This window comes from Coregonus lavaretus, assembly GCF_964263955.1.
Source record: "Coregonus lavaretus genome assembly, chromosome: 5".
Taxonomy (NCBI): Eukaryota; Metazoa; Chordata; class Actinopteri; order Salmoniformes; family Salmonidae; genus Coregonus; species Coregonus lavaretus.
Genome location: NC_139992.1, coordinates 46,695,794 through 46,709,566, shown reverse-complemented (window position 1 = coordinate 46,709,566; position 13,773 = coordinate 46,695,794). Strand labels below are relative to the sequence as shown.

The following is a 13,773-nucleotide window of genomic DNA, read 5'->3' as shown; positions in this document are numbered from 1 at the left end:
TGTAGAATACATTTTAAGATTCTTCTATTGGTTTTTAAATCAATCCACGATTGTGCACCCCAATACATGTCAGACATGCTTTTAAGTTATGTAGCCAGTAGGTCCCTCAGGTCCCCCGGCACTGGCCTTTTAACTATCCCAAAGCCTAGGACCAAGAGGCATGGAGAGGCAGCATTTAGTTACTATGCCCCCAGCCTCTGGAATAGCCTGCCAGAGAACCTGAGGGGGGCCGAAACTGTCGACATATTTAAAAGAGATCTTAAAAGAAACACTTTTTTAGCTTTGCTTTTCCATAGGGTGCTTTTTAGTCATTCAGTTGTTATTGTTATTCATTTGTTTTTTATCCTCTTATGTTTGTTGTGTAGTAAATATTTCAGTTTTTATTTTAATCGTTTATTAGTTTTTTCCTGTGAAGCACATTGTGTTGCATTCCATGACTGAAGTGCCCTGTATAAATAAAGCTTGATTTATTATTTAATGCATTCTCAGGAAATATTAGCCATGAGAAATGAATGTAATTACACACAAACACACGCACACTTATCTCCTCATGGCCAGTGACAGCCTGTACATTTTTGACATTTTAATCATTTAGCAGACTCTTATCCAGAGCGACTTACAGTAGTGAGTGCATACATTTTCATACTGGTCCCCCTTGGGAATCGAACCCACAACCCTGGCGTTGCAAGCGCCATGCTCTACCAACTGAGCCACACAGGACCCCCAATACCACCTGAACAGCCCTCCTTCAACTGCATTTACATTACATTTACATTACTTTTACATTTTTAAATTTAAATATCAATAGTCACATATGAAAACTATTCAAGTGTATTGAAGTCTGTATAAGAATAAAGTGAAAAGTTATATTTCATCAAAACAATTTGATCTTGGTTATGACTCAAACGTCTGACCCCACCTCTTCCTCATCCTCTCTTCCCTAAGTCTCTCTCTTTTATCAGACCTCCAGAACATCAGTGTTCTTTTCTTTTCCGGTTTACCTCGAGGACTCAGTCAGGAGATGTGCGTTATCTGCAACCCGGAGGGGAACACACACAAACACTCCCAGCGGTTCTAAGAAACCCAAGGGTAGTGCCTGACACTGTCAGCAGAATGTTCTAGCGAGATGACTGAGGAGGATGACTGGGCGTGACAAAGTCACTACAGCTTACTATGGCTCCAGCATTGGACACACACACACCCTTCCAGCTCCATTCATTTACCCTGGATTCTCCCAACCTGCACTAGGCCCAATTAGCATGCGTGCATTCCTGTGCGTATGTGTGTGGGTGTGTGTTTCCGTATGCGTGTGTTTGTGTCTGATATTGCGCAGTGCTCTGACGCACCTGATCTGATCTTGTACAGATTTGTCAATGGTTGTAGTGGGCGGATATCCCACGCATGCTACTTTATGAATTTCTGTGTTGCCTAGCAACCGTGTGAACCCTTTGCTTTCCCTCCCCCCCTCTCTCCCCCCCTCTCTCCCTCCCCATCTCTCTCTCCATCATTCTCTCTGCAGGGGCTCCACAGTGACAAAGGTCCAACTTTTTTTTTCTCTAAGTCGTCGTACTTTCAGCTGAAGGAACTCCGCACTGCTTTACCAAACACACAGACACCTAAAGTGGTCCTTGGTTGTCATGGCATCAGTCTGCGTTCACATGGAGAGGATCCACGTCTGTGTGACGAGAGAGAGAGAGAGAGAGAGAGAGAGAGAGAGAGAGGCAGAGAGAGAGTGAGAGAGAGAGAGATGGAACCCCCTCTGCTCAAACACACACGCACACACATATGCAAGACATGCGACAGAGAATGACACGTTTGCCACCTTCTTAATGCCCATATATAGGAGCTGTGGCAATGAAAGACGTACACACTTATTTGATGATGTCTTGGGGTTACAACTAAATCTGCACATTCTTTCTCTGTCTTTCTTTCTCTCTCTCTCTCTCTCTCTAACTCCCTCACTCTACTACTCTCTCTATTTATCACATATACGCACGCACGCACACAGCAGCCTTTTAGAGTCACCCTCTGCAGCCTTTTAGTGTCACCCTCACACATCAGAGTACAGTCCGTCCCTCTGACTGACAGCTTGAGTGGCAGCTGAGACCTCGCTACCACGGCGATCAATACAGCGCTTAACACACTTCTGTCAGACAGTGAGAGAAATGTGGAGAAAGAAATGTGGGCTGATGAACAATAGGGAATGAGTGAGAGAGAGAGAGAGAGAGAGAGAGAGAGAGAGAGAGAGAGAGAGAGAGAGAGAGAGAGAGAGAGAGAGAGAGAGAGAGAGAAAGAAAGAAAGAGAGAGATTGAGAGAGAGAGAGAGAGAGAGAGACAGAGAGAGAGAGAGAGAGAGAGAGAGAGAGAGGGAAAGAAAGTTGTGGAGAAAAAGCTAAGAAGTGAAACTGAGTGGAAAGTGAGAGAGAGACATTTCCACCACTTAAAAAGAGGAAGAGAACAGAGCCCAGTGGGACTGCCATCACTCTGACAATCTGACAAACCGGACGGATGAGAGGAGGAAGGAGAGAAGAACAGATGGAGGAGAGAAAAAGAGAGACTGAGGAGGTGTGGAGAAAGTCTGCTTTGGTGGTCTACATTGGAGCAGAAAAAGCATTCTTACTTACAATTTAACCTCTAAAATTACACAACATAGATGGATATTTTGTGAAGATTGTGATGAGTAGTTGATTGGTTGAACACACACTTTGAAAGGTCCAGGACTAGAGTTGAAGCATCCTGTTATAAGACTCTCAGTAAGATTATTCCCTTGTTGAGAGGCCACCGTGACAATCCAATCAGGAGGGAGCTGATTGCCTTGGGGGCAGAGAAATACTTTTGGGCTAGTTGAAACCAAAATGAGGTTAGTTGACACCAAAATAAAGCTAGTTGAAAACAAAATGAGGCTAGTTGAAACCAAAATGAGTCTAGTTGAAACCAAAATGAGGCTAGTTGAAACCAAAATGAGGCTAGTTGAAACCAAAATGAGGCTAGTTGAAACCAAAATGAGGCAAGTTGAAACCAAAATGAGGCTAGTTGAAAAGAAAATAAGGCTAGTTGAAAACAAAATGTACACACACACACTCAAAATCCAAAAGGTAGGCTCTGCTAATCCATCCCAGGCCCATCATCCCCCACCAGGTGTTGATAGATAGGTAACTCTAGCCAGGCTGTGGGCCAGACACAGTATTTGTCTAAATGTCACCAGTCTCTACTGCTGTCATCCATGTCCCACTATTGCTAACTGCTTAATCTGCTGTCATTAGCTATGGTTAGCCAAGGCAGGGGGGAAACAGGAGGGGGAGAGAGGGAGGACAGAGTGGGGAGAGAGGGAGGACAGAGAGGGGAAACAGGAGGGGGAGAGAGGGAGGACAGAGGGGGGAGACTGGAGGGGGAGAGAGGGAGGACAGAGGGGGGAAACAGGAGGGGGAGAGAGGGAGGACAGAGGGGGGAGACTGGAGGGGGATAGAGGGAGGACAGAGGGGGGAGACAGGAGGGGGATAGAGGGAGGACAGAGGGGGGAGACAGGAGGGGGAGATGGAGGACAGAAGGGGGAGACAGGACAGGGGAGAGGGAGGGGATAGAAGGAGGGGAGAGAGGGGGAGACTGGATACTGATGCTGTTCCCCGTTTTGGAGACAACGAGAGAAAGAGAAAAATGAAGGGAGAGAGAAAGAGAGTGAAAGAGAGAGAAACGGAATGAAGAGAGAGAAAGATATTCAGAAAGATAGATAGTGAAAAATGTATAGTGAGAAAGATAGTCAGAAAGATAGAAAGTCAGAAAGATATATAGAAAGATAGATAAATAGTCAGAAAATAGTCAGAAAGATAGATAGTGAAAGAGAGCAAATGGCCGAGAGAGATACTTTGCGGTTCTCACGGCAACACAACGACAATACAAACCAAGCGCAAAACGGAAGACAACATCCACTGAGCTCTATTAGCCGTACAAATACATAAACATATTGCTACATGGCTCAGCCCCGCTGCATTCTGCAGGGTGATGTATACTAACTGAGTGTGTCAGAGACAACGAGCCATATATACTGTGAAACAGGCCATTGGAGTGTCTTTGATGGCACTTATGATTGAGACAGGGCAATTATAGCATATTATACTGGCATTCCATGATAATGCTTATCAGTTTTATTAATGACAGGAGGAAGAGGGAATGTAGGAATACAAGTGAAGGGGGGAGGTGTGTGTGTGTGTGTGTACCTGTGACAGGCTGGAGAAGCCCAGGTTGTGACAGCCGTTGCAGGGTGTGAGGGCCTCCCAGAACCCAGCAGGGCCACAGCTCTTCTCCCCCTCCTCTTCCTCCTGGGCCGGGGGAAGTGGGGGAGTAGGCCGCTGCAGAGAGATACAATACACACTGTTCATATAAACACACACTCACCAAACCACACACTGAATCTCACACAAACCTACTCCAGGTCACTACAGAGAAACACAATACAATATTGAAGATGTAAAAAATGTGTCTGATCTGTATGAGGAAGTGACTCCGGATGTAGCACTGGAAGTATTTGGAAAATTATTTATGCCAATTGTTGACAAGCATGCACCTGTTAAGAAACTTTGAGAACTGGGTCGATCAATTGAAAAATTTTATGGTTCAAAGAAATGATGCAAAAGAAGTGGCAAACAAGTCAGGCTGCTAAATTGAGAAATGTTGTGACTAAACTTAACAAAAAGAAGAAGAAAGTATATTACCAAACAAAGATAAATGACATAAAACACAATGGAAAAAGACTTTGGAGTACCTTAAAAGATATCATGGGCAGAAAACCCAATTCATCTCCATCGTTCACTGAAGTTGATGGGTCCTTTATAACGGTAGCAGTGGAAAAACTCAGAAGTGCAATGACAACAATGAACCATCATATTTTGGTATAAAATATTTAATAATGACAGCGAAGGATTGCTGTTTTGAATTTGGTCAAGTTAGTGTGGGAGAGGTGGAAAAACAATTTTTATCCATCAATAATGATAAGACTCCAGGTATAGACAACCTTGATGTGAAACTATAGAGATTGGTAGCAGACTGCCACCCCTATTTGCTATATCTTTAACCAAAGGCTAAAGTAGTGTGTGTCCACAGGTATGGAAGGAAGCGGAAGCTAAAGTTATTCCATTGCCTAAAAATAGTAAAGCACCCTTTGCTGGCTCTAACAGCCGCCCAATCAGTTTGCTGCCTGTTCTTAGTAAACTGATGGAGGTAATTGTGTTTGACCAAATACAATGCTATTTTTCAGAGAACAAGTTAACTACTGATTTTCAGCATGCATATAGGAAGGGCACTCAACTTGTACTGCACTGACTCAGGTGACTGACGATTGGTTAAAATAAATGGATAATAAGATGATAGTTGGAGTTGTAATGTTAGATTTCAGTGCAGCCTTTGATGTTATTGATCATACATTGTTATTGAAGAAACTCACTTGCTATGGCTTTACATCATCTGCCATCACATGGTTGGAGAGTTATTTCTCCAATAGAACCCAGAGAGTGTTCTTCAACTGAAGCTTCTCTAACATCAGATATGTACTGTGCGGTATCCCTCAGGGCAGTTGCCTTGGGCCGTTACACTTCCCTATTTTTACAAATGATTTGCCACTGGTCTTACACGAAACTAGAATGACTATGTATGCTGATGATTCCACACTCTACATGTCAGCACTCAAAGCCAGTGAGCTCACTGAAATTCTAAATAAGGAGTTAAAGTCAGTATCAGAATGGGTGATTAATAATAAACTGTTCTTAAATACATCTAAAACTGAAAGCATTGTATTTGGTTAAAAACATTCTCTTAGACCTAAACCTCAACTGGAGTTGTACAAAAGCGTGTGACCATTGAGAAAGTTGAGGAAGCTTAACTCCTTGGTATAACATTGGATGGTCAATTATCGTGGGCAAGTCATATTGACAAAGTTGTTGTGAAGATGGGGAGGGGTCTGTTCTGCGTTTCTGACACAAAAATAAACTGTACTATTTGTTTAGGCTCTGGTCTTGTTCCATCTTGATTTCTGTCCGGAAATATGGTCAAGTGCGGCAAAGAAAGACCTACCAAAGCTGCAGCTGGCTCAAAACAGAGCAGCACGCCTTGCCCTTAACTGCACATACAGAACTAACATCAACCACATGCATGCCAGTCTTCCCTGGTTGAGGGTTGACAAGGGATTAACTGCTTCTCCTAGTTTTAATTAGAAATATTACTGTGACGAAAATTCCAGACTGTCGGCATAATCAAATAACATTCAGCTCAGACACCCATTCACACCCCACAAGACATGCCACCAGGGGTCCCCTGTAGCTCAGTTGGTAGAGCATGGCGCTTGCAACGCCATGGTTGTGGGTTCGTTTCCCACGGGGGCCAGTATGAAAAATGTATGCACTCACTAACTGTAAGTCGCTCTGGATAAGAGCGTCTGCTAAATGACTAAAATTTCAAAATATCTGCACAGTCCCCAAGTCCAAAACAAATTCACAGCAACGCAGTTTTATACAGAGCCATGATCGCATGGAACTCCCTTCCATCTCCAATTACTCAAACAGCAAAATTACCTTCAAAAAACAACAACTCATGGAACGGCGGGGACAAACACACACACATTATGTTTTTTGTTGTTTTAATTGTATTTTGTTGTATTGTTTGTATATAATTGTATTTAAAATGTGTGTGATTTTCCTTGTCTATCAGTGTATAAGTGTTTTGTTACTTTGTCATGTTTAGTGTTTTTTGTGGACCCCCGGAAGAGTAGCTACTGCTTCTGCAAAAGCTACTGGGGATCCTAATAAACAAATAATACACACACACGCACACTAACATGCACACATTGTGCCCTTTTTATAGGGTCTATATTGCCAAGAGGATATATGTTTAGATGGGTTTTGTGAGAGGGGTGTTGTCTCCTGACAACACCAGTGACCCACATGATGCAGGGGGAAAGCCCAAGGTCCCAGTGAGATTGAGAGGCAGAGAGGGAGGGGAAACAGAGAAAGAGCAAGAGAGGGGCAGATGGAGTAGGGAGGAGAGTGAGAGAGAGATTGCTGGATAAAATAAATGGAAGAACCAGAAGGTCACCAATTTTATGAGATTGTGGAAAGACAGAAAAAAAAACGCAATATAGACATACTCTACGAAACACACAACAATCCTCTCTCTCTTACTCTCTCTCTCTCTCTCACACACACAAACACACACACAGTCTTGTACAGCTAAGCTTGTGGGGACACACAATTCAGTCCCATTCAAAATCCTATTTTCCCTAACCCTTAAACTTAACCCTAAGCCGTACTCTTACCCTTACCCTAACCTTAACCCTAACCCAAAAACCTAACCTAACCTTAACCCTAAACCTAACCCTATCTCCTAACCCTAAAACTAACCTTAGCTCCTAACCCTAACCCAAATTCTAACCCTAAAAGTAATTCTAACCTTAACCCTAAAACCCCTAGAAATAGCATTTGACCTCGTGGGGACTAACAAAATGTCCCCAGTTGGTCACATTTTTGTTCGTTCACTATTCTTGTGGGGAATTCTGGTCCCCACAAGAATAGTTAAACACGTCCACACACACACACACACACACACACACACACACACACACACACACACACACACACACACACACACACACACACACACTCTCTCTTCAGGTCTATTAGATGGCCTTAACACTGATACCATTATTATTTTTGCTGTGTCCCAAATTTGACCCTATTCCCTATATACTAGGGCATTACTTTGCCATTTGGACACAGTCTTCAACATGGACACAGGCCTGCCTTGGTCCTTCCAGGTCTGCTCAGTTGAATGATGATACAGTCATTTGGTGGAATAATATTAGCATGTGCTATCTAATGAATATTTATTGTTCTCTGTTGAACGGTAGAGGTGATTTGTCAGAGCTAGGCCCGTTGGAAGCCTGGGGCTAGAGTAGTGGGACTCCCTGACGTTCTCACACTACAGAGTACTACATTTAGTGGGGAAAAGCTGGTTTGTTGTGTGCTACTATTATGGTAGTGTGGTCTTCACTGTGTTGTCGATTGTCAATGGTCATCTTACAATCACACATGACAATCATGGAATTGTCACGGAAGAGACATTAAAGTTGTACACACAACAGAACAGACATGGCTGTCCCTTGCAGTACATAAACGATAGACCACCAATACCATGTCAGTATAGGTCTAACACATTGACACGTCATTCGTTGATGTGGCATCATTACTAGAGAAACATGATGAACACCTATTTGTGACATGGCTGTTGACCTGTTCTATTTAGTAAGTGCTTCGCTACTAGCCAATAAGGCCCTTCCATAGTGTACAGCAGATGTAGCGATGAGGGCAGTGGGCTACACCCATAGACATCCAACTCTATTTCTATGGTTACACCTCAGCTCTGTAACCAGAAAGTTGATGAGTGTGTCATACAGGAGATATGGGAGATGACCATGTTTTCTTCATCAGTCTATCTGAGGAACAGACACTGCATCCCTCTCTGACATTTACAGTGTGTCATGCTAATGGTCAGGCATGCATTCAAAATGAGCACATAGGCCTGTATGTGCGCAGGGGACATATTCACACATCCAGATCCATGAAGAACCATATAAATAAGCATGAGAGACACACATACGGACACTGACCATGAAGACACAAAATCGAATACATATGTAACCCACTCCATTACATGTGCTCTGTGTGTGTGTGTGTGTGTGTGTGTGTGTGTGTGTGTGTTTGTGTTTGTGTGTGTGTGTTTGTGTGTGTGTGTGTGTGTTTGTGTTTGTGTGCGCGCCTACATCGTCGCCTCAGTGTGTGACTGATTGAGACGTGTGTGTGCTTCTGTTAAACTAAGGCCAAGGCCTGCCCAGAGGCTGTCGCTCCATCAAGCCACCCACCCACCCACACCACACACACACACACACAGCGGCAGTGGTTTGATTCAAACCAGATCAATTCCTGTTAGTGTGCCGCGCCAAACGCCACAGGCATCAATCTCTGTGGAAATGAAAGAAACTCGAAACCTGTTGCCACGACGAAAGTCCTTCTACCCATCAGCTCTCAGGGGTGAAGCTAGGCTGACCAAGGCCTTGTTCTAATACTAAAACATGCACCCTTCCTTCCTACCTTACTGCCTTCCTTCAAGTGAATTCCTACAAAATCACTGATTTGATGTAAAGCAAGGATTCCATTACATAGCTTTCACCAATCCAGTGATGTCAGATCAGTGGTTGCTTCATGGAAGGAAGGAGGACGTTCTACACTGAAAAATATGAACGCAAAATGTAAGGTGTTTGTCCCATTTTTCATGAGCTGAAATAAAAGATCCCAGAAATGTTCCATATGCACAAAAAACGTATTTCTCTAAAATGTTATGCACAAATTTGTTTACATCCCTGTTAGTGAGCATTTCTCCTTTGGCAAGATAATCCATCCACCTGACAGGTGTGGCATATCAAGAAGCTGAATAAACAGCATGATCATTACACAGGTGCACCCTGTGCTGTGGACAATAAAAGGTCCCTCTAAAATGTGCAGTTTTGTCACACAACACAATGCCACAGATGTCTCAACTTTTGAGGGAGCGTGCAATTGGCATGCTGACTGCAGGAATGTCCACCAGAGCTGTTGCCAGAGAATGTAATATTAATTTCTCTACCATAAGCCGCCTCCAACGTAATTTTAGTGAATTTGGCAGTAGGTCCAACAGGCCTCACAACCGGAGACCATGTGTAACCACGCCAGCCTAGGACATCCACATCGGGCTTCTTCACCTGCGGGTTCATCTGAGAGCAGCCACCCAGACAGCTGATGAAACTGTGGGTTTGCATAACCGAAGAAGTTCTGCACAAACAGGGAAGCTCATCTGCGTGCTCGTCGTCCTCACCAGGGTCGTGACCTGAATGCAGTGTGGCGTCGTAAACGACTTCAGTGGGCAAATGCTCGCCTTCGATGGCCACTGGCATGCTGGAGAAGTGTGCTCTTCACGGATGGATCCCGGTTTCAACTGTACCGGGCAACTGTATGGCATTGTGTGGGCGAGCGGTTTGCTGATGTCAACGTTGTGAACAGAGTGCCCCATGGTGGCAGTGGGGTTATGGTATGGGCAGGCAAAAGCTACGGACAACAAACAAAATTGCATTTTATCGATGGCAATTTGAATGCACAGAGATACCATGATGAAATCCTGAGGCCCATTGTCGTGCCATTCATCCGTCGACCTTCACCTCAAGTTTCAGCATGATAATGCACAGCCCCATGTCGCAAGGATCTGTATACAATTCCTGGAAGCTGAAAATGTCCGAGTTCTTCCATGGCCTGCATTCTCACCAGACATGTCACCCATTGAGCAAGTATGGGATGCTCTGGATCGACGTGTACGACAGCGTGTTCCAATATCCAGCAACTTCGCACAGTCATTGAAGAGGAGTGGGACAACATTCCACAGGCCACAATCAACAGCCTGATCAACTCTATGTGAAGGAGATGTGTCGCGCTGCATGAGGCAAATGGTGGTCACACAAGATACTGACTGGTTTTCTGATCCACGCCCCTAACTTTTTTTAAAGGTATCTGTGACCAATAGATGCAAATCTGTATTCCCAGTCATGTGAAATCCATAGATTAGGCCCTAATTTATTTATTTCAATTGACTAATTTCCTTATAGGAACTGTAACTCAGTAAAATCTTTGAAATTGTTGCATGTTGCGTTTATGTTTTTGTTCAGTATACATTTCTGCCTTACAGCCTGTCTGAGGCTGCCCTCACCTGGTGACTAAATGCTACTACAGCAATGGACCCCAGAGCACTGCAGTAGAACATTGTTTTCCAATCCATTCCTGGGGGACCATGAATAACAATCCAACTGTACGATACCCGAGACCCAAAATTGCAAAAACTTTCCTCACCCTACACATCCCCCTTGATTACCCCTGGTCCCATCCACCCTCCCTGATCCAAAATGGTGCCCACCTTTCTGACTCTGCTCAGGGTGCCATTGCTGCGTCGCTCCTCGTCTGAGAGGTGGCCGCTGCCAAAGCTGTCCATGGAATGTGAGTGGGATGAGATGGTCTGGCAGAGCTCCTAAGTAGAGTAGAGTAGAGTAGAGTAGGGTAGAGTAGAGTAGAGTAGAGTAGAGTAGAGTAGAGTAGAGTAGAGTAGAGTAGGGTAGAGTAGAGTAGAGTAGGGTAGAGTAAAAGTAAAGTAGAGTAGGGTAGAGTAGGGTAGGGTAGGGTAGGGTAGGGTAGGGTAGGGTAGGGTAGGGTAGGGTAGGGTAGGGTAGGGTAGAGTAGAGTAGAGTAGGGTAGGGTAGAGTAGAGTAGAGTAGAGTAGAGTAGAGTAGAGTAGAGTAGAGTAGAGTAGAGTAGAGTAGAGTAGAGTAGAGTAGGGTAGAGTAGAGTAGAGTAGGGTAGAGTAAAAGTAAAGTAGAGTAGGGTAGAGTAGGGTAGAGTAGGGTAGGGTTGGGTAGGGTAGGGTAGGGTAGGGTAGGGTAGGGTAGGGTAGGGTAGGGTAGGGTAGGGTAGGGTAGAGTAGAGTAGAGTAGAGTCGGGTAGAGTAGGGTAAAGTAGAGTAGAGTAGAGTAGAGTAGGGTAAAGTAGAGTAGGGTTGAGTAGGGTAAAGTAGGATGGTAATTTATTGACTTGGGGAATTGTTTTATCACCACAAGCATCAGCAATGGAGGCTTTACAAGTAGGCTCTCATTGTAAATAAGAATTTGTTAAATAAAGGTTAAATATTTGTTTTATGATTACAAAGACAAGACAAGGGTCTATAAGATAAAGATTAAGATAATAACATTACAGCACACCTCAAAGGAGTAGTCTCTGTCCCGACACATCTTCATCTCATTCAGCAGCTTGGAGAGCTCCCCTGTCACAGCATCATCTGGGGAGGAGGAGGGGAGGAGGGGGAAAGGAGATGGGAGAGAGGGAGTAGAGGGAGCGAAGGAGAGACGAAGGAGAGGAGAGATGAGAGAGATTATAAGGGGAGAAAGGGGGAGAGAGAGGGGAGATGGGGGAGATGGTGGAGAGAGTGGGGAGATGGGGGAGATGGGAGAGAGGGGAGATGAGGGAGATGGGGAAGAGGAGAGATGGGGAGAGAGAGGGGAGATGGGGAAATGGGGAGATGGGGAGAGAGTGGGGAGATGGGGAGAGAGTGGGGAGATGGGGAGAGAGAGGAGAGATGGGGAGAGAGTGGGGAGATGGGGAGAGAGTGGGGAGATGGGGAGAGAGTGGGGAGATGGAGAGAGAGAGGGGGGATGGGGAGAGAGAGGGGATATGGGGAGAGAGGGGGGAGATGGGGAGAGAGGGGGGAGATGGGGAGAGAGGGGGAGATGGGGAGAGAGAGGGGAGATGGGGAGAGAGAGGGGACAGGGGAGAGAGAGGGGACAGGGGAGAGAGTGGGGAGATGGGGAGAGAGAGGGGAGATGGGGAGAGAGAAGGGAGATGGGGAGAGAGTGGGGAGATGGGGAGAGAGAGGGGAGATGGGGAGAGAGTGGGGAGATGGGGAGAGAGAGGGGAGATGGGGAGAGAGAGGGGAGATGGGGAGAGAGTGGGGAAATGGGGAGAGAAGAGATTGTGGATAGTCAAACGAAGGGGACAACAAAAGACAAAAAGGGAAAATATTAAATCTGTTTTCAACAATCCTAGCTAATTGTGACATGTAAGGCTGTGAAAGAATGGAGAGATGAGAAAGAGAGCTGAAGTCAAAAGAGACGGAGAAGCTTCTCTCTCCATCTCTCTTCTTCTCTACCATTCTCTGTGGCCTTCGTGGGTTGTGGTATAATTGGAATTGGATTCTGCTCTCCTTCCCTCTCGGATCAATATCTAGCTTCAGCCACTGTGGCACACCCACACCCACACCCACACACACCCATGCTCACACCCACACCCACACCCACACACACACACACCCATGCTCACGCCCACGCCCACACACACCCAAACACACCTATGCCCACACCCACGCCCACACACACACATCTTGGAGTGACCTGCTCATTGATGGTATTTCCTTCAGTGAAAACAGCTAGAGACAGAGTACTACAGTACATAATGATGATGATGGATCAAACTGGGTTTGTTTCTACTAAACACTCATCTGTTCAGTTGAATGGAGTTCAAATGAACTAAAGAGAGCAGACCTGGCCAAATACATATGTCAACACCTTAATATGTTCCTTTCTGTGACTGGGGATGTGTGGTGGCGTTCTATTCCAGAAAGTTGTTCCTCCCGTCTGCCCTCGTTCACTGCCCTTCACAGACCTGATAAACCTGGAGAGGTGAAAGCAATATGGCGGAAGCCCGGCAGAGATGGTGCTTTCACCTATCTAGTCATCACAGATCCACAATTGAGAGTGACAGAGGAGGTCAACAATTTTGTAAAATGGAACCCAGCCGGGTATCCCCCTCTCCTCCTCCACTCCCACTCTCCCTTCCTCTCTCCTCCTTTCTCCACCACTCCCCCTCTCTCCTCCTTTCTCCACCACCCCCTCTCTCCCTCCCTCTCTCCTCCTTTCTCCACCACTCCCCCTCTCTCCTCCTTTCTCCACCACTCCCCCTCTCTCCGCCTTTCTCCACCACTACCCCTCTCCATACACTAAAGTGTGCCGAGATGTTTAAACACGGTGTGTGTTCAGGCGTGAACGAGCTGTGCTGAATGTGTTTTTTCAGCTCCCTCCCTCCCTCCACTAAAGATAATTCAAGGGGAGTGCTGACTGGCGGTGATTGAGAAGAGAGAGAGAGAGAGCAGCGGGAGTTGTAAGAGTAA

The 13,773-nt window shown here is 45.4% G+C and overlaps 1 protein-coding gene across 1 annotated transcript in view; it reads right to left on the bottom strand.

Moving 5' to 3' along the window:
• Window positions 1–13,773, bottom strand: part of LOC311129285 (ankyrin repeat and sterile alpha motif domain-containing protein 1B-like) — a gene marked incomplete at both ends in the record, with an annotated part of 149,202 nt that overhangs the window by 55,040 nt on the left and 80,389 nt on the right. Inside the window, 3 exons of the mRNA XM_084161571.1 lie at window positions 4,215–4,346; window positions 10,978–11,088; window positions 11,813–11,889. Coding sequence (XP_084017697.1) covers window positions 4,215–4,346; window positions 10,978–11,088; window positions 11,813–11,889 — 320 coding nt within the window. The remainder of the gene's footprint in view (window positions 1–4,214; window positions 4,347–10,977; window positions 11,089–11,812; window positions 11,890–13,773) is intronic.